The 23,609-nt window shown below is 37.7% G+C and overlaps 1 protein-coding gene across 1 annotated transcript in view; it reads left to right on the top strand.

The window, feature by feature from the left end:
- The window catches only part of IL13RA1 (interleukin 13 receptor subunit alpha 1), a 54,333-nt gene extending 31,745 nt beyond the window's left edge, over window positions 1-22,588 (top strand). Inside the window, exons 7-11 of the mRNA XM_087427283.1 lie at window positions 1,945-1,992; window positions 2,272-2,404; window positions 5,872-5,968; window positions 8,231-8,315; window positions 20,074-22,588. Of these exons, the coding sequence (XP_087283409.1) occupies window positions 1,945-1,992; window positions 2,272-2,404; window positions 5,872-5,968; window positions 8,231-8,315; window positions 20,074-20,166 (456 nt within the window). The 3' untranslated portion in view covers window positions 20,167-22,588. The remainder of the gene's footprint in view (window positions 1-1,944; window positions 1,993-2,271; window positions 2,405-5,871; window positions 5,969-8,230; window positions 8,316-20,073) is intronic.
- Window positions 22,589-23,609: the final 1,021 nt, after the last annotated feature.

Genomic DNA, 23,609 nt, shown 5'->3' with positions numbered 1-23,609 from the left:
TGTGAATAATGCTGTAATGAACACAGGAGGGCAGATATCTCTTCAAGATAGTGGTTTCATTTCTTTCAGGTATATACCCAAAAGTGGGACTGCTGGATCATATGGTAGTTCTATTTTTAAATTTTTGAGGAACCTCCATACTGTTTTTCATAGTGGCTGCACCAATTTGCACTCCCACCAACAGTGCACAAGGGTTCCTTTTTCTCCACATCTTCGCCAGCATTTGTTATCTCCTGTCTTTGATAATAAGTCATTCTAACAGGTGTGAGGTGATATCTCATTGTGGTTTTGATTTGCATTTCCCGATGATTAGTGGTGTTGAACATCTATCTTTTTATATACCTGTTGCCAGAAGTAGACTATTTAAACTAAGCAATAGATTTTCGTGTGTTGATTTTGTACTCCAATTTTGAAATAATTGAATTTTAGGAACTGATTATTCTCTTTGTATTAGACAGCAAGTGACTTAAATTGTATGGAGGAGAATTTTGCATTATACTTTCTTTTCTCTAATCCGGTTGTTTTTGATAGATTACACTCTCAATAAGGGAGACTGATCTCTGTTTTTCTTTTTTTAACTTCTTATTGCTGTATAGTATACTAGAGAAAAACTGCACAAGCCATTATGTACAGCTTAATGATCTTTCACAAGTGATTTTTGCAAGTGATTTTTCACTTATGTAACCAGCACCCCATAAGCCCCATCATGACCCCTTTCTGTCACCATCCTCCCAAAGAGCAACTATTATTTTAACTTCTAATCCCATAGATTAGTTATGTTGCCTCTTTTTGAACTTTATATAAATGAATTATACAGAAGTTACTTTTTGTATGTCTGCCTTCTTTCACTCGATGTTATGTTTATGAGATGCACTGGTATCGTTGCCTGTAGTTGCGGATCGTTCATTCTCGTTGCATTCATCCTGTTATGTCAGTCTACCGCATTTGATTTATCCATTCTCCCATTGATGGACATTTGGATAGTTTCCAGTTTGGAGTCTTATGAATAGAGTCTTTATGAACATTTTCATACTTGTCTCTGTGCACACGTACATACATTTCTGTTGGGCATATATAGGTCATAGGGTTACATATGATTGTCTCTAGTAGATAATAACAGTTTTCCTAAATGATTGTACAAGTTTACACTACTGAGAGCAGAAATTGAGAGTACTAGATGCTTCACATCCTCACCAACACTTGGTATTGTCTGGTAGGGGTGTGTATTGTTATATTGTAGATTTAATTTGCATTTCCTTGATGACTAATGAAGTTGAGCACTTTTTAATATGTTTATTAGCAATTCGGATAGCCTCTTGTGAAGTGCCTGTTCAAGTCTTTTGTCAGTTTTTCTTTTGGGTTGTCTATCTTTTCCTTATTAATTTGTGGGATATATGTATATGTGTGTGTGTATTATATATAAATATAAATACATATTACATAATATATATGCAAGTCCTTTGTCAGAAATTGCAAATATCTTCTGTCACTCTATGCATTACTTTTTTATTTCCTTAATAGCATATTTTTTGATGAACAGAAGTTTTTAATTTTAATATAGATGACTTTATAAAAATTTTTCCTTTATGGTTAATAGTTTTTGGTCCTATTTAAGAAATATTATCCTGCTTCAAGGTCACAAAGATAGTCTACGTTTTCATTTAAAAGCTTGCTGTATTTATTTGTTAATTTAACTTTCACATTCAGATCTGCAATCCATCTGGAACTGACTTTGTAAATAGTGTGAGGGTAGGACTCAAGATTCTTTTTTCCCCCATATGGACGTGTAATTGACCCAGCACCACTTATTAAAAACCCAACCTTTTTTCACTGCACCTGATCCTCTTTTAATGGGCTAAAAGGAAACCTTGTTAGAAATGGTTAAATGGTGTAAAACGTGATCCTTTTAAAATTTTGAATTTATTCATTTTTTGTATTTTCAAGGTTGAAGAGGGCAAATGTCAGAATTCAGAATTTGAGGAAAACCTGGAGGTCAGTAAATTCAACTTTAGCTATTTGGGCTTAAACTCATAGAGTAATTAGGGGTGGGGCAGGGCAAGCATAGCCTGAATTGGAACTGCTTTGAGAAAAACAAACTACTTTGTTCTGTGGATTGTTGCCAATTTTTTTTTCGGGAGTTAAAGTCAGATAATTTGGATTGCATTCCAAGTCTTAATCATAGAATTTCACAGATAATTATATTAGGATTCAGAAGCAGAGAAAGAGAATAAACTGGTAATATTCCTTGTGTGTTTTTATTTTATATCTAAGGGTACAATTTGTTTCATGGTCCCTGGTGTTCTTCCTGATACTTTGAACACAGTCAGAATAAGAGTCAGAACAAATAAATTCTGCTATGAGGATGATAAACTCTGGAGTAATTGGAGTCAAGCAATGAGTATAGGTAAGAGAACAGTATTTCATTAAAATTTAAACCATTGATGCATGGAAACTAAGCTGAAGCAGAAAATAGATTGGGGGAAAGGACTGTTCTGTATTCTTGACGTCAGCCAGAGAATACTTACAACTGAAATGTATTTTCTGTTTAATTACTGTCAACTCACCCCGGGCTAATTTACAGAATACAGCTCTTTGAAAATCCACAATCCAAATGGTATTATTCTCTCTTCTGTCCTGTCTCCATCTTTGTTAATAACCTGAACAAAAATATAGAAGGCAAGCATGATTAAATCTGCAGATTCTACAATGCTAGAGGATTATCCTATGTGCTGGTGACAGAATCAAGAGTAGAACAGTGGGGCCGGCCCCGTGACATAGCGGTTAAGTGCGCACGCTCCGCTACTGGTGGCCCGGGGTTCGGATCCTGGGTGCGGACTGAAGCATCGCTTGTCAGGCTATGCTGTGGCGGTGTCCCATATAAAGTAGAGGAAGACGGGCACAGATGTTAGCCCAGGGCCAGTCTTCCTCAGCAAAAAGAGGAAGATTGGCATGGATGTTAGCTCAGGGCTGATCTTCTTCACAAAAAACAAAACAAAACAAAAAACGAGTAGAACAGTGACCTTGATGGCATTTAATAGAGATAAACCTGTATGTAGATTTGAAAAAAAAAGTCAATTTCATTTATTAATTGAGAGGTTGAATAAGCTATGTGCCAGGCTCAGGTACAGAGTTGGAAAGACCTGTGCTTTATGGCTGAGTGTGTTGTGGGGTGGGGTATAGAGATTTATTTGACCGTTAGCTCACAGTAACTCAACTTTGGACCCTTAAATATCCCCAGAAGGCATATGTAGTCATAGGCAGCAGTGATAGTGCAGCACCTAGAACAAGGAAATGCAGCAGGGTGGGGCACAGTGTCCTGGCCACAGGAGAAGTGTGCAGTATTCCATTCTGGGCACCACATTGTAGGAGGTGCATTGACAGACTAGAATCTATCCTTGATAGGGTAATCGGGATGTTGAAGAATCTCAAAATTTTGGGAGAAACAGTTGATGAAGTAAGGTTGGGGAGTCATGATTGCTGGATTCTAATATTTGAGGTATTATCAGATAGAAGAGGGAATAGGCTATCTTTTTTGTTGCTCCTTGGGGCAAAATAGGACCAACTTAAGAACTTTCGAACAGCTGTCTAACAATCATAGAGACAAGTTGCTGAGGTAGTCAGTTCCCTATTTTTTTTTTTTTTTTTTTTTTAAAGATTTTATTTATTTATTTTTTCCCCCCAAAGCCCCAGTAGATAGTTGTGTGTCATAGCTGCACATCCTTCTAGTTGCTGTATGTGGGACGCGGCCTCAGCGTGGCCGGAGAAGCAGCGCGTCGGTGCGCGCCCGGGATCCGAACCCGGGTCGCCAGCAGTGGAGCGCGCTCACTTAACCACCAAGCCACGGGGCCGGCCCGTCAGTTCCCTATTAATTGAGAGACTGAACAAGCTGTGTGCCAGTCATGGTTGTATTAGTTATCTATTGTTACATAACAAATTATCCCCAAATTTAGTGGCTTAAAAAACACATATTTACCATCTCACAGTTTCTGTGGGTCAGGAATCTGAGCATAGCTTAGCTAGGTACCTCTGGCTCAAGTTCTCTCATGAGGTTACAGTCAAGCTGTCAGCTGGGACTGCAGTCTCATCTGAAGGCTTGACTGGGGCTGGTGAATCCACTTCCAAGCTCACTCATCTGGTCGTTGGAGAGCCTCAGTTCCTCTCTGGCTGCTGGCTGGAGGCTGTAGCAGGTTGAATTGCATCCTTCAAAAAGATTTGTTCAAGTATGAACTCTTGGTACCTGTGAATGTGACCTTATTTGGAAATAGAGTTTTTGCAGATGTAATCAAGTTAAGAGGGGGTCATAATGGCTTAGAGTAAGCCCTAAATCTGATGACTAGTATCCTTATAAGAAGAGAGGATAAACAGAAACACAGACACATAGACACACAGGGAAGAAGGCCATGTGAAGATGGAGGCAGAGATTGGAGTGATGCAGCTACAAGCTAAGGAACACTATGAATTGCCAGGAGCTACCAGAAGCTAGGAAGAGGCAAGGAGGGATTCTTCTTTAGAGCCTTCAGAGGGAGTATGTCCCTGCTGATACCTTGATTTTGGACTTCTAGCCTTCAGAACTGTAAGAGAATACATTTCTGTTGTTTTAAGCCAGCCAGTGTGTAGTGATTTGTTACAGCAGCTCTAGGGAACTAATACAGAACCTCCTTCAGTTCTTTGCCACTTGGATCTCTGCACAGGGCTACCTCGTGACATGGCAGCTGGCTTCCCCAAGTGAATGATCCAAGCAAGAAAGAGTATGAGAGAACACCCAATATAGAAACCACATTTATAACCTAATCTCAGAAATGACATCCTATCACTGTTGCTATTCACTTCTTTACAAATGAGTCAATTAGTCCAGCCTACTCTCAAGGGGAGATTACACAAGGGTGTGAATATCAAGAGGCAGGGGTCATTTGGGGTTATTTTAGAGGCTGCCTAATGTGACGATGCTAGGCTCTGATGACGCTTTCTAGATGTTCATGCCCTAGTGGAAAAGATGAGCATATAAATAGACATGTCACATTCTATGTGTTAGGTGTAGCAAGGCAGTTAATGAAGGGCTTTAGAATTGGACACTGCTGGATTTGAGGCTTGACTCTATCACCTACTAAACCCTTCTGGACAAGCCACTAAACCTCTTAGCCTTATCCTTCTCATCTGTGTAATTGGGAGATAATATTATCTATCTCTATAGCATAGATATAAGCATGTAAAAGCACCTAGTATGGTATCAGACATATAGCAAGTGCTCAATTAAGAATAGTAGTACTGGTAGTTGTTAGGAGTATTTTAGGTTTTCTAATAGTGGTAAGTAACCAATAACAGATGATAGTCACTGTTAATGAGATGACATATTTAACAGATATGACATCTTTGTTAATAGTGTCTGGAACCAGTTAAGATATCCTGGTTTCATATAACACTTAAGGTATTTATTCATCCTGTGGCATTTTAGGTGTCAGAGCAGGACTTTTTTTTTTTTCACTATTAAGATAATAGAAGAGGGGCGGGCCCTGTGGCTTAGTGGTTAAGTGCATGCGCTCCACTGCTGGTGGCCCGGGTTCGGATCCCGGGCGTGCACCGATGCACCGCTTCTCCGGCCATGCTGAGGCCGAGTCCCACATACAGCAACTAGAAGGATGTGCAGCTATGACATACAACTATCTACTGGGGCTTTGGGGAAAATAAATAAATAAAAAAATAAAATTAAAAAAAAAGATAATAGAAGATAAGATAATTGAAGAGTTTCAGAAAATTGGTTGGGGTAGAGGGCAGAAATATCTGTGATCTCACTAGTCTAATACAACTGTTGCTTGGTTTATTTCTAAAAGAGTTTTATTTCTCATGTCTTTCTGTTTGCTTTCCATTTTCCAGGTAAGAAGGCGGATCCCACATTCTACATAGCCATGTTACTCATCATTCCAGTCATTGTCGCAGGTGCAATCATAGTCCTGCTGCTTTACCTGAAAAGGTAAGGCAGCTGCCGGGCAGGCTTGACAGTTTCTGCTAGCCCGGTTGCTCTGGTTTTCACTCTTTGTGAGGGTGTTTGATGTTTGCCTGGTGTATTAGAAGCATTTTGGCTATAAATGGCTTTTGGCAATATGGCATGGCAATGAAATTTATTGTTCCCATTTTCTGGGGAGAAAAGTCTTGGATTAGTTTCCCAGGGCTCTGCTCAGGCACTGCTCTCTGCATGTGTTTAAAATTGTTGATAGGATCTATGTTCACTCTTTCAAATGCCTAATTTATCGAGAGTTAGTTGATAGCTCTTAGAATAAAGCTTTAGAAATAGAGAGCATTGCTAATAAAATGACTTGTCTAGTATTAATGCAAAGCAGGTTGCTACTTAAACCTGTAGGAATGAGAACTTCATCAAGTTGTCTCTAATATATGGTACTCATTCCTCAAGAATGTTTTACTTTCTCTATCTCACCATAGGGACTAGTCTGGTGCTGTTATTTGCTCTTGCAGTAAATACCTAAGGTTGGAATAAGATTATTAACCTGGGTCCAGAACCAGTATTTTATCATTATTTCTCTGTTCTTTCAACATACATTTATTATGTGCCAGGCACTGTTCTAATTGCTGGGGTTACAGCAGTGAACAGGACAAAGTCCTTATCTATATTCTAGGGGAATATATGCTATGATTTCACAAAGTGAGTAGTAAAGTTGTGGGCAGAAAGGCTAGGAAGTGATAGGAGGCTCATCTTACATAGGATGGCCAGGGAAGGCCTCTCTGAGAAAGTGACATTTGAGGAGAGACTTAAATAAAGGAGTGAGTCATTCAGATCTTTGAAGAAAAAGCATTCCAAGCCAAGGGAACAGCAAGTGCCAAGGCCCCGAGTCTGGAATGAGCTTCGTGTGTCTTGTTGGAGTAGAGTGTGCAAGGGGGAGAGTGACAGGAGATGAGACTGGAGAGGTTGGTGGAGCCAGATCGCATAGGCCATGGCAAGGAACTGAGATTTTATCCTAGGCATGATGGAGGAACATTGGAGAGTTTTAAGCAGAGGAGGGACGTGATCTGATTTACTGTTATAAAAGATCACTGTAGTTGCTGAGTGAAGAATTGACTTGTGTAAGAGTGGAAGTAGGTAGATTAGTTAGGAGGCATTGCAGTGTTTTGGGGGAAAGATGAGGGTAGCCTGGGCTAGGAGCTTAGCAATGGAGGTAGTAAGATGTGGTCAGATGTGAGATATATTTTGAAGGTAGAATTGATAGCACTTGCTGATGGCTGCTTGTCTGTGGATGTGTGAGGAAATTGAAGATTCAATGATAATTCTTAGACTTTTGGCTTCGGCAATTGAGTGAACACTAGAGCCATTTACTGAAATGGAGAAGACTGTGAGGAGAGCTGGCTCTCCTCACAGGAGAAAGGTGAGGACTTCAGTTTTGAACACGATAAGTTTGAGATGCCTATTAGATATCCAAGTGGAGATGTTAAATAGGTAGTTGTTTACATGAATCTGGAGTTTAAGGGAGAGGTGTGGGCTGGAGATAGAACTTTGGATATTCTTGGCATGTAAATAGATTTAAAGCCATAAGCCTGGAATAGAGCCCTCACAAAAGTGAGTGAGATAAAGACTGAACCCTAGGGCACACCAATGTTTAGATTCCTAGGAAATGAGGCGGGTCCGCCAAAGGGTACTGTTAAGATGCCAAAACAGAGAGGAAGAAGTAAGAAAAAGAAAGAAAAATTAAAAAAGAATGTACCCTGTTCTCAGAAGATTATTTTTTTCAAAGTTATAAATAGCAAGCTCCCATCTAGTCTACGATAAGTAAAGCCCCATTATTATTTTAAATGCTAGAGTATAAAACACACACACACACACACACACACAATCATAACTACGTAAAATGATGGAACATTAATTAGCTTGATTGTGGTAATCATTTCACAATGTATACATATATCAGAACATCACGTTGTACACCTCAAATATATACAATTTGTGTTTATCAATTATATCTCAATAAAACTAGAAAGAAATTGTTTAAATGATAGGGTATAAGTAGTCTGCTTATCCCGAAGGCCCCTTTGCTCCACCCACACTTGATGCTCTTAGGACATTGATTGCTCAGCTTGTTTTAGAAATTTCTTCACAACTGCTGTATCACTAAAGATGACTTGTGTACCATGTCTTTTGTCCAAGCCTTCTTTTAATATGGCTGTATTTAAGTGGGATGTTCCTATAGGCTGAAAGATTTGATCAAAAATGTCTGTTTTCTTAAAGGCTCAAGATCATTATATTTCCTCCAATTCCTGATCCTGGCAAGATTTTTAAAGAAATGTTTGGAGACCAGAATGATGATACCCTGGTAAGCACTGACTCCATGAGGTTTGCAATTGGTGTGTTTTATTTTTTTTTGAGGCTATGGGATTTTTAAAATTTTTGGTAAAATATGCATAACATAAAATTTACCATTTTAACCATTTTTAAGGGTACAGTTCAATGGCAGTAAGTACATTTACAGTGTTGTGCAACCATTATCACTATTTCCAGAACTTTTTCATTATACCAAACAGAAACTGCCCACTAAACAATAACTTGTCATTCCCCGCAGCCCCTGGTAACCTCTATTCTACTTTGTGTCTCTATGAATTTACCTATTCTAGGTACCTCATTTAAGTGGAATCCTACAGTATTTGTCCTTTTGTGTCTGGCTTCTTTCACTTAGCATAATGTTTTCAAGGTTTATCCATGTTGTAGCATGTGTCAGAATTTCATTTCAAAATTGGTTAAAGTACTTTTTATCTAAAAGATTAAAGACGAGCTGATTTAAAATGTGTCTCAGGCCGAGCATACCACTTAAGAAGTCTCCAGAATACTTTGCCCATCTTCTATCGCTGGGCTTCATTCTCTGGGGTAGGGAACATATTTGATCCAAACATGCAGGGAGAGGAGCCTCCTTTATGAAACAAGCCCAATAGGCAGGGCTTCTGACTCTTGGATAATTTTTAAAACTTGATTTGGGGAAATATAAAGATAGGGTAAACAATTGAAATAGATTTTGTTCATGCTATTGCCTGGAAAGCTGGCCTCCCAAGACATGGAACTAGAGCAAACCCCGCCATTATAATTATTTTGCTGCAGACTCTTATGCTAGAATTTGTGGCTGGAAAACCTAAGACGTTATGGGAACAAAAGAGTTTGAAGTTTCTCTGATAAATACATTCACCCAAATAAAATAATAAAGACACTAAATGAAATAAATATCAATATTATTGTATATATCTTAAATTAGTAATAACTGGCATAGGGCAGTTAATTGAGGGAAGCAGTACAGCATAGTAGATAATAGCCTGGGCTCTGGAGTCAGATTGTCTGGATTCAAATCTCTGCTGTGTCATCTACCATCTGTTTGACCTTAGGTAACTTCCTTAACCTTTCTATGCCTCAGTTTTCCCATTTGTAAAGTGGAGGTAATGATAACACCAGCCTCATAGTGTTGTTATGTGGATTACATTAATTTAATATAGTTATGCACCACATAATGACGTTTCGGTCAACGACGGACCGCATATATGACAGAGGTCCCATAAGATTAGTACCATGTAGCCTGGGTTTGTAGTAGGCTTTACCATCTAGGTTTGTGTAAGTACACTTTCTGATGTTTGCACAATGACAAAATCACCTAAGGAAACATTTCTCAGAACACATCCCTGTTGTTAAGTGATGCATCTCTGTACATAAAAACTGCTTAGCATGCCTGGCACATTATAGGTGCTTAGTAAGTGTTAGTGATTAGTATTACTATTGATAGTACTTTCCATTTATCTTTAATACCCAAACAGTTCTTGTAATAATGAGCGATTCACACTGGCAGTGATGATATGTGGTTAGGGAAGGAAGGTAGGGAGACCGATACGCTATCAGAGGAGGATTCATCTTGATTACTTTTTCACCAAGTCATGGTCACAGACAGTGGTTAACTCTGCCAGACCCTGGGGGATAGGGCACCACTAGGCAGGTAGGTCCTTAAGTCAGGGATCTGATGAGGAGATTGTACACCATAACTGAGGTGACTATGGCAACCAGTGGTTCTTCAACTTTAGCCGAGTCACAATCAACTGGAATGCTTGTAAGAATATAGAATCCTGGGTCCTCCCTCCAGAAATTCTGATTCAGCAGGTCTGCAATGGGTCCCAGGAATCTGCATATTCAACAAGTGCCCACAAATGATTCCTATCCTGGCAAAACGGTTTGTGGACCACACTTTGAAAGTCACTGTTATAGATATTTTACTTAGGATTGCCTCTGTCTCTTTCTTCATTTCACCAGCTACTGTGATCTATGCTGGAGGCTGGGAATTATGCAAGCATTCTAAGAACTCTAACCAGTATTGAAAGTCTACTATGTATACACAGTGTATTAAGTGCTTGAATCTTCATAACCACACTGTGGTGTAAGTGCTGTTAGTACCATTTTATAGATGAGGAAATGGAGCCTCAGTAAGGTTGAGTAACTTTAGTGAGGTCACACAGCTAGTAGGTAGTTAGGTTGGATTTGACCCAGGACTGTCTGATTCCAGAGTTCGTTCTTTCTTTCCACTATGCTACATTGCCTCTTATAAGATAGAATGCTTGGCCTCAAGAACCTCACCACCTTCAAAGAATTCTGTAGGCTAGAAGTAGAAAGTTGGGATAGGGGGGTTCTGAGAAAAAGATTTGGAGTCACATTATGATTGGCCTTATATGGGAAGGTAGTAGGAATGCCATTCTGCCAACAATCTGGAGAGAATGGATTAGAGAGGGGAGGCACTAGCATGGTAGCAAAATGGGAACGTAGTCCTAAATTTGCCCCATAGATGTTTTGTTTGGCCAGTGTGATATATTTAACATTTTTCAGTTTGGAATCTTAAACAGGGCAGACACTCTACCAATTCACCTTAGGCCCTGCTATTCCCGATTCCCACTGTGGTTTCACACATTGACCTAACATGCCGGACTCCTGAAGACGTTTGAGTTTGCTCCCCCTCTTAGCAGAATGAAGACTAAAGTGCTGTGACACAAATGCCTAATATCTGTGCAAACATGCTTGGACTCACTAATATATATAAGACATACAACCAAAGCATTGATGAGATGTAAACTTCTAGCCTAATAAATTCCTAAAGAAGTGATAATATCCAGTGTTAACAAGTGGATGGGGAACTGGCACTTTTCATGCACTGCTGGTGGGCCTGTAACATGGTATATATTCTTTCCAGAGGGCAACTTGGTAAAATGTAACAAGAATCTTTAGTCTTGTGATTATACTTTTAGGAATCTATTTTAAGGAAATAAACCAACAATGGCACAAGGATGGTCAGTGCAACATTTGTTTCTAAGATGAAAAATTAGAAACTAATGAAACATCAACAATCGAGAATTAGTTTTAAAAAAAAGTTAGGTTTTCAAAGCACTGAATGTAGCAAAATATTCATGATATAAAAGTAAGAAACATATAAATGTGTAGTATATTATAATCTTAATTTTAAAAAATGCATTAATATATACATAGAACAATGAGTGGAAGGAAATGAGTCAAAATGATTATCTCTGGGCAGAAAGATTGTGGATAATTTATGTTATTCTCTTTCTACCTTACTGAAATTTCCAAATTGCCTATAATGCGCATGTATTACTTTTATAATAAAAAGAAACCCTGTACGAGTCATTAAGGGAAAAGAGAATGTTGTGGTCATCCAGGTCTGAGAGATAATAGGGACTTGAACTTGGGTGGTAGCAGAGGAGATTGATGCAAGAGACATTATTAAGGGAAACTTATTATGACTTGGTGACTCTGTATGGGTGATGAAAGGTGGGAGAGTGAAAAATAATTTCCAGGTTTCAAGCCTGGGTGATAGAGTGAATGATGGTAACATTCATAGCAAAATCAGATCAATTATCTTTCTCAGAGATGGGAAAATTGCTTTTTTTCAATTTGCTATCTAGAGGATAATATGTTGTCCCGATGAGTCAGATAATTCTATAATTTAGTGAGGCGGATACACTGACAAGATGACCACTAAAAGCATAAGATGTTTTTGTTTGTGGTGGTTGCAGACCATTAAATAAAATCAGTGTTTAAAACTAAAAGTATAATAAAAATGCCAGACAGGGGAAAGGGTGATAGAACAAATTTTCACGTTTGCTTTTTAACCAAATGAATACTCCACTTTCTTTACATGGCAGCAATCCTCACAAATTGAACTGCATATGCAGCAGAAAGACTTTTTACTCCTAGAATTATCAATTTATAGAATGAACATGGCCCTAGAGGTCATCTAATGAGGTAGATTTTTACATGTTTCATTATTTATCTTTAATTATACATTTTAAAAACTCTAGGTTCTCGTCCTACCCCCTCACTTTAGAGATGGGGACATTGGGGGCCACAGAGTAATTTCTCAAGGACTATCACGGAGAGAGGTAATTGCAGAACCTGAACTAGAAGCCCTTGTAGCCCAAAGTTACTGACTCCTAATCCAAAGAAATAAGCCATGCCCTTTCTTATAATTTTATTTATTTATTTATTTTTTCCCCAAAGCCCCAGTAGATAGTTGTATGTCATAGCTGCACATCCTTCTAGTTGCTGCACGTGGGACGCGGCCTCAGCATGGCCGGAGGAGTGGTGCGTTGGTGCCCGCCCGGGATCCGAACCCGGGCCGCCAGTAGCGGAGCGCGCGCACTTAACCGCTAAGCCACGGGGCCGGCCCAGCCATGCCCTTTCTAAACACTTTCTTCTTCCACACTACACCATCAATAGTGGTTCTTAAAAAAATTTATTTTGGTGTGGCCACAAAGAAATTCAGTCTTCTGTGTAGTTTTCCTTAAGGTTTCTGGTGTTTTGATGATGTTTTGTTCATCACTGTAGTAACATTTTGGCCAACAGCATTTCCTCCTGTTGCTTCGCTATTTGCCTTTTCTTTGTGACTAATTGGGCTTCTGGCCATATTTGGCGGCGAGTTGGAGGGGGTGCTGTGCAGAGGGAATTGCTTCTCCTCTGCATCTGCATTTCTTCTTCATCCATAAAATATTATCTATTCTTCCTCCGCTTCTTGGAAACCAATTATATTTTCAGTACTGTGCCAGTTTTGCATTCCTCATTGGAAAGCAACTTTTTAACTTGGAGTTGACTTTTTTTTTACTTCAGTATGTATCTTTAAAAGCTAAGAATGCTTTCCTACATAGCCAAAATAGCATGACTGTACTTTAAAAATTATTAGTTCCTTAATATCATCTAATACTCAGTCCATATGTAAATTTTTCTAACTGTCCCAGTTGTTGGGAGACAGGTAATATCCAGTTGTCCCACCATTAGTGAGGCTAAGATTGACCACTGTATTTCAGGTGATCACAGCGTGTCCCTTTCTGCCATCTACACTTAGTTCCCCCCTTGCCACCTGAAGATAATCTGTGTGGTGTTATGTTAGCACTCTGTCAACTCTTCAGCTAATGCTTTTTATGCCAGTTGGTATCCTTGTTTGAATCAATAATTTCATTAGGGGCTGTGAAGTAACAATTTTTCTCATCTATCATTTAATCTACATTTATAAGCTGGCACTTTTCTATAAAGCACTGCTTTCAGTCATCCACTAGGCTCTTTGGTTGTTCTGAAATTCAGTTTCTGCTAGAAAGGCAGGATACATGGTTATTCTTTCCCTTTAATTATCAATTTTTAAAGTGAGGGGTTTGGATTAATAGCCACCTCCAATGGTACCGAATTAGCCCCCTCCACACCACATTCAACTACTTCTTTTTTAAGCTGCAATGATGTTAAGGCATGGGGATCTACAATTCATGTTGTACAACTTTCTATTGTGAATGTTGATCTGAAGAAAACTGGGGCATATAATCTGTTGACTTGTATCCAAAAGGTCAGTGTTTTTGTATAGTGCTTAGGTTCAAGAGACCCACTTCACTTATATGGAAAGTCACTGTGGGAAGTAACCAAATCTTGAAAGTACTCTTAAATTGAGACTTGATGTTCCATTAGACTATGAAATTTGTTTATGTCTTTAAAATATAAAAGCTTGTATAACAGACTGTTTTGCTGGGCTTAGATGACTAACAACTAAAAGCCAGTTGTGTTAACTTCCTAAACTGATTTTTTTTCATCTCTGATGTTTTTCCTCTTTGGCCATTATTCTATTGCTGATTACCTTGTTTAAAAAGTTGGCAGTGTAAGAATTGAATTATGGACTGGTAATTTTGTAGATTTATTTTTTTTTCCTACAAGTAGTTTTAAAATTACACTGAAATATAATTCACAAAATTGAATAACAGGTCAGACCCTTCACATTCGTTCCTTTTACCTTATATGAACATATTATAGAAGCGGCATGCAGAAAAAGGCCATGATGCTGATGATGGGTGAAAATGAGAGTAATCCAAGTTTTGGAAATGAAAAAGGCAATTAAAAAAATTAATGTAAAACAGATTGCTTTTTTCCTGGCTAGCACAGCCAAGCATTGGGTCTAATGACCACAAACCAATGAAACTGTAATATTCAGGGTAGATTTTTAAAATTTAAAATATTTTTTCTTTTAAAAGCAATATGTATGTATTGTAGAGACATTAGAAATACAGATAATCAAAAGAGAAAAATAAAATCACTCTTAATGCTCTCACCCAGACATAACCATATTTACTGTTATATGAACAACATAGAGAAATGGAAAGCCTTTTATTGGTAAATAGAATAATAGTAATAACAAACAATAGTGATATTTCTGACTTATTGGACTTTTACTATGTATCAGGCACTTTTCTAAGCACTTTCCTCATTAATTTGTCCCCATCCTGCAGTGGATATTATCTCCATTATACAGATGAAGAAAATGAGGCACCAGAGGGATTATGTGTAACTTGCTCAAGGTTAGCCTGCTAGTACACAGCAGAGCCAGGATCTAAACTTAACTGACAAGTGTCAGAGCTGGGATCTGAACCTGGGCATCCTGAATCTTCAATCCTCACTTTTAACCAATCATATTATATAATATGTTTTAATAAAATGCTCATGCTTTTATTTAAATTTAACAGATGGGAGAGAAACAGGTGGAATTAAAAGGAATTTCTGAACTTTTGGTAAATTATAAAATATTTTTTAAGGATTATTGAAAAGAGCAATTTTGCTATATGTTCTCCCCATTCTCTCCCCATTTTTAAAGTTGTCCAGTATCTACACTGTCAGTGCATAAGGCCATTATACATGATAGTGTCTCCCTTATAGCCCTCATTTAGTCTTAATTCCGTGTGGGTATTTATCTGATACTCACTACTGGTCTTTATGTTGATGTCTCTCCAGTCATTTTGGTTGTTTGAAGCTCTAAAAGTTTTCTCAAGGATTCATGGGACCAACATTTCCTGAATTATTTACACATTGATGGAGTTTGCTGCATTAATAATTGAAAGTCATTTTAGCTAGATATAAAATCCGTGGCTCACATGTTCTTGCCTTGGGTATCTTAAATATGTCATCTATTTTCTTCTGGCATAAAATGTTGTCAAAGTCTGCTGACAATGTAATTTTCTTTCTGTATTAAAACACTTGGTCTTTTCTGCCTGTTTGTCAAAAGATTTTTTTTTTTCCTCAAAGTCCAATAATTTTACCAGAATATGTCTTGGTGGTGTTGGTCATTCTTTGTTATTCTGTTCCCTTGTTTTCTTTGCCTGTCTTTTGTATTTGTCACATCCTCTTGAATATTTTGTATTCACCTTCATTTCTTTTTACTTAAAAAAACCTTACTTTTTATCTTCTGTTTCTCTTAAGCTATTATCTGTTGTGTTTATTTGCCCATGTGTTCCTTCTAGCTTAGTCTTCATTTCTGAAATGATTATTTTCTTTTACTTCTAATTCTTTCCAGAGTTTTATCCTGTCATTTCTGAGTTGTTCTTATTACAAATTTTTATATTCTTCGATATCATGTACATTTTTCATATCCTATAACTTTTACTTAATATATTTTAGCTAGTTTTGAAATATTAGATTATAATTTTCATCTATTTTTGTGGACATATATCTCTGGCATGTTTTAATTCTGTAAGGATAGTATTCTGTTGCTTATTTTTACATGAAATTAGTTTCCCTGAAGTTTTAGAAGAAGGCTTGATTTAGGGTAGGTTTTTTCCTAATTTCATGGCTCTAGAGTTGCATCTTCTACTGTTTTTGAGAAGTGTTCAAAATTATAGTAAATTCCTTTCTGAAATTTCCTGGCCCTGCCTGTCTGCCTCCTCTACTTTTATCTAGACCTTCTGTTTTCTCTCTCTTGTCCCTGTCCTGGCCAATGTGGAGTCTTTTTCCACCAGTTTCTCCTCAGAGTGGGACTTTGCCCTGGAATAGAGCTTTGGATGGTTTTGAGAGTTCACGGGCCCAGGCGGCTCCCAGGCTGTACCAGGGACTCCTTGCACTCAGTTGCCATTTGAAGGTGCAGACCCCTGCCAGTCTCAGCTGTTGTTCATAATTATCTTGTTGAGCTTTGAGTGAGTTATTTTAGAGTTCTTAGATCTATCAGATGACGTGCTGATTCCCTCTTCCTAGCCTTCCACAGCTGATACCATTCTGGTCTTGTAGCTATCTCTAATTTGTCCCCATCCACTCATATTTCATGGTTCGTGGGAGAATCATTTTCATCTGGTTTTGTTGTAGATTGTACCTCTGGGTTTTGGTTTTGCTTTCCTACTTGTGTTTTTTATGGAGGCATTAGGGGCGATTCAAAAAACTATGCTGCCAACCATCACCTTCCTCCCAGGATTTCTCTGTAAACTACAGACCATGGGCCAAATCATGCCTGCCACTTTGTGGTACAGCCTGCAAGCTAAGAATGGTTTTTATACTTTTAAATAATTGAAAAAAATCTAAAGATGAATATTATGTCATGGCACATGAAAATGATATGAAATTCAAAGTTCAGTGTCCATAAAGGAAGTTTTGTTGGAACACAGCCATGCGTATTCATTTATATATTGTCTACAACAGCAGAGTTGAGCTATTGGGACAGAGACTATATGACCCTCAAAGCTAAAAATATTTATTGTCTGGCCATTTACAGAAAATGTTTTCCAACCCTGGTCCTATAATATACTTTTTAATGGCTAAATAGTTTTCCATTGTGTGACTATATCATAATGTATTTAACCAAGTCCTTAATATTGGGCATTTAGGTGAATTCTAGATTTCATTATTATAGACAGCATTTCATAGCAAATATTAACATATACATTTTATTACTTTCTTGGGATAAATTGTTATAAGTATGATTGCTGGATCAAAGGAGATTATCTACATTTTAAACTCTGATTGCTATTGACAAATTTTCATCCAGAAAGGATATACAAGTTAAATATCTATTAAGGATACTGGTTAAATGAGTTATGGTGCATTCATGCAATGAAATATTATGCAGAGGTTAAAGAAAATGAGGCAGATGTATTTTACTGATATATAAAAATATATATGCTGTTAAATTAAGCACCCTGGTTACATATGTAGGGTATGATTCCTTCATATTAAGGAAATGGGGCATTAGAATATATACAGTTAAATTTTTCACAAGAAGCGTAGATTACAACTAGGTTGTACCAACTTATATACCTACCAGTAGCATGTCTGAGTGGTTGTTTTGCCACACTTTTGCCGGCATAAATATATCTAATTTTTAAAAACATTTTTGCCAGTTTGATAGATGAGAAAAGGGTATCTTGTTTTAATTTTACATATGAACTTTATATATTTTTCTTATATTCATTGGCTTGACTTAATTCTTTTGTGAAATTCTTGTTCATTATCCATTTTTTCCCTGCCATATTCATCTTTTCCTTGGTGGCTTATAAAGCTTCTTTTATGTATCAGTTATTAATCCTTTGGCTTGTCATCTATGTTTGCTTTTGTATTATATTTAGGATGATTAATGATGTACAAAATTATTTTTTCTTTTTTATGCAGTCAAATCTTCCTTTATTTTTTATGTGTAGAAAGCCCTTTCCTACCTCAGATTTATGTAATTGTTGCCCAATATATTTTTCTAGTACTTATTTGATTTTGTTTTTACATTTAGGCCTTTAGCCCATAGGGAATTTATCCATGTAGTCTGTGAAGCAGGGTTTAACTTTATTTGTCAAATGCTTAGTCAGTTGTCTTAGTGCTATTTATTGAATAACCCATTATTTTCAAGGTTATATAATTTTTTCAGATGGTTTTTTATTAGACGTCCTTGTATTTCACCTTTGTAAAATCAGGTTTGTTGATTTGATTTATGTACAAGTAAATTTACTCTTTTTAAGTGTACATGTAGAAGAGTTTTAGCACATGTATGCAGTTTTGTAGCCACCACTCCAATCAAGATATAGAACATTTCCATCGTCCTCCAAAAAGTTCCCTTTGCAGTCAACCCTCCTCACCTGACCCTATACCCTTGCAACCACTGATCTGTTTTCTGTCCCTATGATTTTGCCTTTTCCAGAATGTCATATAAATGGAATCACATAGTACATGGATTTTTGAGTCTGGCTTCTTTTACTTAGCATAATGCACTTGAGACATCCATGTTGTTGCATGTGTCAGTAATTCATTTCTTTTTATTGCTGAGCAGTATTCCATGATATGGCTGTAGCACAGTTTATTTAACCATTCACTTGTTCAAGGACATTGGAGTTGCCCAAGTTTTTGGCTTTTGTGAATAAAGCTGTCATAAACATTCATGTAGAGGTCTTTGTGTGGACATATGTTTTCATTTCTCTTGGGTAAATACCTGGGAGTTGGATTTCTAGGTCATGTGGTAAGTGTATGTTTCATTTTATAAGAAACTGTCAGACTTTTTTCTGTAGTGGCTGTACTAGTTCATGTTTCCACCAACAATATATTAGAGATCCAGTTACTTTGTATCTTTGTCAGCACTTGGAATTGTCAGTATTTTTATTTTAGCCATTCTACTAGAAACATCATAGTTAAATAACTTCTATAGAATAATTTTGATATTTCAAGCAGTGTTTCCCAACTCATCCCTCCGTACGCTCTCTAAGACTGGATGCTCCTGACTTGCTCAGTCCATCTCCAGTTGCACAACCTGAGGCAGCTGAATAGTCATTGTTGCTCATGTTTCTGTTTTTCTTTTTTCCATTTCATTTCCTAGGCTTATAGACCATAAAACATCAGAGCAGAAAAGGAGCTTAGAAATAATCTAGTGCAGGGGTTGGCAAACTTTTTCTGTAAAGGATCAGATAGTAAATATTTTTGGCTTAGCAAACTATCCGATCTTTGTCACAGCAACTCAACTCTGCTGTTGTAGCGTGAAAACAGCCATAGATGATACAGAAACAAATAGGCATGGTTGTGTTCCAATAAAACTTTATTTACAAAAACAGGTGGCCTGCTGAATTTGGCCCTTAGATCCCAGTTTGCTGGCCCCTGGTTTAGTCTAACAACTTTATTTTACAGATGAGAGGACTGAGCTCAGGTTTTACCCTTTCCCTTGATTTGTAAGTAAAGAAGGCAAGGACCAGGATATTGTCTTTCACCACAAGAGACACACTTAAATTGAATTTGAGATGAGCTTACCTTATGCATAATTCCTATTCTAGCAAATGATGTTACATGAAGCTGTTAATACAGAGTCTTTCAAAAGTTTTAACTGCACTAAGACTTTTTGGGACATTTTATATATTGCCATTCACCTAGATGCTATTGACTTTTTGAGCCTATTATATCTTGGGGACAATGATCAAATTTGAGTGGTAAGAAAATAAAGGTAGAAATAATTGAAGTGAGAAAAACATGCGACCCTTTTATTCTTCTTCAAAAGACTTTGTTTCCAATTTTGGAGATGTCCAAATTTGTTTATCTCTTGAGATAGCCATTAAATGTCATATAACAATTCTATGCTTTCCCCCCTCTAATGTTAATTCCTGATTGTTTTGTTTCATTAATTGTTCAAATAGATGAAGATTCTTAGGTCCAAAGAAAAAAAAATAGCAGGAAAACATACGTCATGGTTCCATGCACGCAAACCTAAGTATAAGCATTGGCTGTGAGTACTCAGGGAAAGAACATTGTTTAGAGAAGTAATCGTTGATGTGTTTTTTCCTCCCTTCCAGCATTGGAAGAAGTATGACATCTATGAGAAGCAAACCAAAGAAGAAACTGACTCTGTAGTGCTGATAGAAAACCTGAAGAGAGCCTCTCAGTGATGGGGATAATTTATTTTAACCTTCAATGTGACCTTGCAAAGATTCATCCCATTCTCCATTTGTTATCTGGGAACTTGTTAAATGGAAACGGAAACTACTGGACCATTTAAAAATAGGCAGCTCATAAGAGCCACAGGTCTTTAGGTTGAGTCGTGCACCGAAAAACTAAAAATAATGAGCCCTTTGGAGAAGAGAGTGGAGTCATTCTCATTGAATTATGAAAGATATCTATCTTTTGTGAAGGCTTCAAACTAGGAGACAAAGCAAAAAGTGATGGTTGCAGTAGAGTTAATCTTATCAAGAGTTGTGACAACTTCCCGAGGGATCTATGCCTGCTTTGTATTCTTTGTGTCAAACAATATGAACAAATTTAATTTGTGGGGGAACTCATTTTGGGCGCAAATGCTAATGTCAAACTTGAATCACAGAGAACATCTAGCAAACAAAATTGATAAAATCTACTGTCTGTTGTTTGGGATCCCACTGAGTAATGTTTGTGGCTATTAAAACTTTTAACAGTCTGGAATCAGCATCCCCTTCAGCAGCATTTTCTTCTGCTTTGAAAGGCCCAGGCATCACTTTTGGCCCTGATGATGACAGCTACAGAAAAAACAGAGGCGACTTCTTTACCAAGAACTTTCAAAGCCATTGCAGGCTTTTAAGGGCAGTGGAGGCAGAATGACTTGTTGGGTATTAGAGTTTGAACCATGCAGTCTCTAATGATGTATTGTTTTTTCTTCACCTCTGCTAGTCGGATCAGGTATTTACCATGTGTCCAGATTGTGCTAGGCCCCCAGGTATGAGGCATGGACTCCCTCAAAGAGCTGACAATCTAGTTGGGATTCCTCAGTTCTTACCACTTTCTTTTTCTCCACCAGTCATTTTTCAGACCTTTCAACTTCCTAATTCCCACACTGACTTCCCCTTTTGCATTTTCCCTCATTCCCTTCATTTTAGTCTTTCCCCTTTCATTAGAAATTAGAATATAAATCTGCTCAGAACACCTAGAGGAGCAGGGAGTAATTTGCATCTCAGGTAAAGTGTGAGTAGACTGAGAAACAATGACTAATTCTTGCATATTTTGTAACTTCTGTGTGAGTCTGAATTTATTTGAAGGCTTTCATCATTTACTATTTCTCTATGCATTTTCTAAACAGAAAGGAGGTATTATCTTCACTTAGAACTTTGCTATTTGCTTGAGAAAAAAAGAATAATTGTATCTTTTTCTCTTTCTTAATAACACAGGCTCTAGGATTCCTCTTTGCCCTTACCGCCACAAATGGTTATTAATAGGTTTCATGTCTTATATTGATAGCTAGCATCCAAGGCTCCAACATTGTATTCATATTTTTTTTGCATACATTAGGGTTCCATTCTCACCCATCCCCACAACATATCCATTTATATATTCCCTCTGCTCCTCCTACTTAGTCCCAATTTAAAGAAGTATGGAAATGAGAAGCCCCCTTCAGTGTTTCTCTCCTCACACACACAGACTCAGATAACTGGTAGGATCTTGAGAACTTTATCTCACAAGTTCTCCAAACATTCACCCATTCATATTAGTAAGATGATGCTACTTGCAATTCCTGCTCTTAGGGGAGGAAAGACCAGAGATCCCTGCTCTCTACAGGTTTGGGCAAAAGCAGCAACCTGCTTGCACTGCAGTGGAGGAACACTGCCCTGGCTTTTCTGAGGAAATTGGGGTTTGCAGCGATGGTAGATGTCAAGGCGTTTCCTCTCTGTGCTTTTATTTTTGAGGTCAGATTGAGGCTGGGAGACAGGCATGGATGTTCCACTTTGTCCTACTGTTCTCTAGAAAGAATATTTGATTTTCCTGTATAGGAATGAGATTACTTCCTAGCCAGGTCTCTTATAATTTTGGGAAGCAAAACACCTAAATGCCTCACCCAAAGCCATTTTTCTTGTTATACTATTCAGATGGCAATGAGGGGATGCTTTGATATTCTGATTACCCAAGGAACTACTGATGCCGACAGTCATGCATCCTGGGAGCGGGGAAATTGTATTTTGTTTCCATCCTCTTAGCAGTAGAATAGTTGAGGGAAAAGGGGGCAGTGAATTACGGAAGTAACTATGGTTGTTTTATAATTGCTGAAAAGTGATCCCCAGGTCTTGGGAGCTCTTGGAGACTTTAATACATCAGTGGGATTTCCATCACGTGTGGGAAACTAGTACTTACTATTTTATGTCTAACCTATATGGATTTTTTTTCTCTACATACCTAAGTAAACTCACTGTAAGAACAGTCATTATTCTTTCATTCAGATAACTTTTTTCTTCATCTGGGCACTGAAGGGATTTGTGAAAAAATGTTAAGAACATTTTTCGTAATGCCAAAAATTGTTTAACTTCTTATAGGAAAGCTTGAGTAAAATAAATATTGTCTTTTTGTATGTCACCCAAATGTTTTCCTTTGGTCTTATTTTGGGGAAAGTGTGAGGAGTGGGTGGCAGAAAAAAATTGGAGTTAAAAGAGTAAATGTTGTGAAAAAATTCCAAGACAGCTATTTTATCTTGCAATCATTTTATCATATGCTTCCCTGCTGTTCTCAGTATGCCTATGTTTCATGATAAAGGCATGCACTTAATTTGATATTAGTACAGCCTTTGCAAGCAGTACTTAAAGGGACATAAGTATTTAATAGATTATAGTTATAACAATTAAGGGAAATGGAGAACTGGTCCTTTCTAATATTAAGCTTAAAATAGAGTGCAGTATACTTCAGGAGACTGTCATGGTGTACATGATGGGGGACTCCTAGTTACAGATTAATCACATTAGCAGGTTAGATTAGATTTGAGACTAAGAAAATCAGTTTTGTTTTTTTTTTTAAGATTTTATTTATTTTTATTTTTTCCCCCCAAAGCCCCAGTGGATAGTTGTATGTCGTAGCTGCACATCCTTCTAGTTGCTGTATGCGGGACTCGGCCTCAGGATGAACGGAGAAGTGGTGCCTCGATGCGCACCTGGGATCCGAACCCGGGCCACCAGCATCGCAGCGCGCGCACTTAACCACCAAGCCACAGGGCCGGCCCAGAAAATCAGTTTTCAATAGCTGTTCTCTTAAGAGATGGTGATGTAGTTTCATATTTTCTATAACTACAGAAAAATGGTTTGAACGTCACGAAGGGTTTTCTCTCATTTGTGTTAAGCTCTAGGAGTGGGTCTTCAGCCAAACCACATTTGTTGATTACCCTGAATCTTTACAGAATCCAAACTCTAGGGTGTGGGTAGGGGGTGATGATCTTGGTCAGGTTACCTCCGTAACTATCTAGAATGATCCAAGAAGATGCTGGAACTCCATCTCCAAGTAAGTATAGTTTTGTTTTGTCTTGTTTTTAATAAGAAACCTCCTTCTGATTCTCAATACAGCAACACTGAGTATTACGACAGAAAACACTTAACTGAGGACCCTTGAG

This window comes from Ceratotherium simum, chromosome X (genome assembly GCF_057802395.1).
Source record: "Ceratotherium simum simum isolate JZ-2026a chromosome X, ASM5780239v1, whole genome shotgun sequence".
NCBI lineage: Eukaryota > Metazoa > Chordata > Mammalia > Perissodactyla > Rhinocerotidae > Ceratotherium > Ceratotherium simum.
This window is presented reverse-complemented; position numbering and strand designations above follow the sequence as displayed.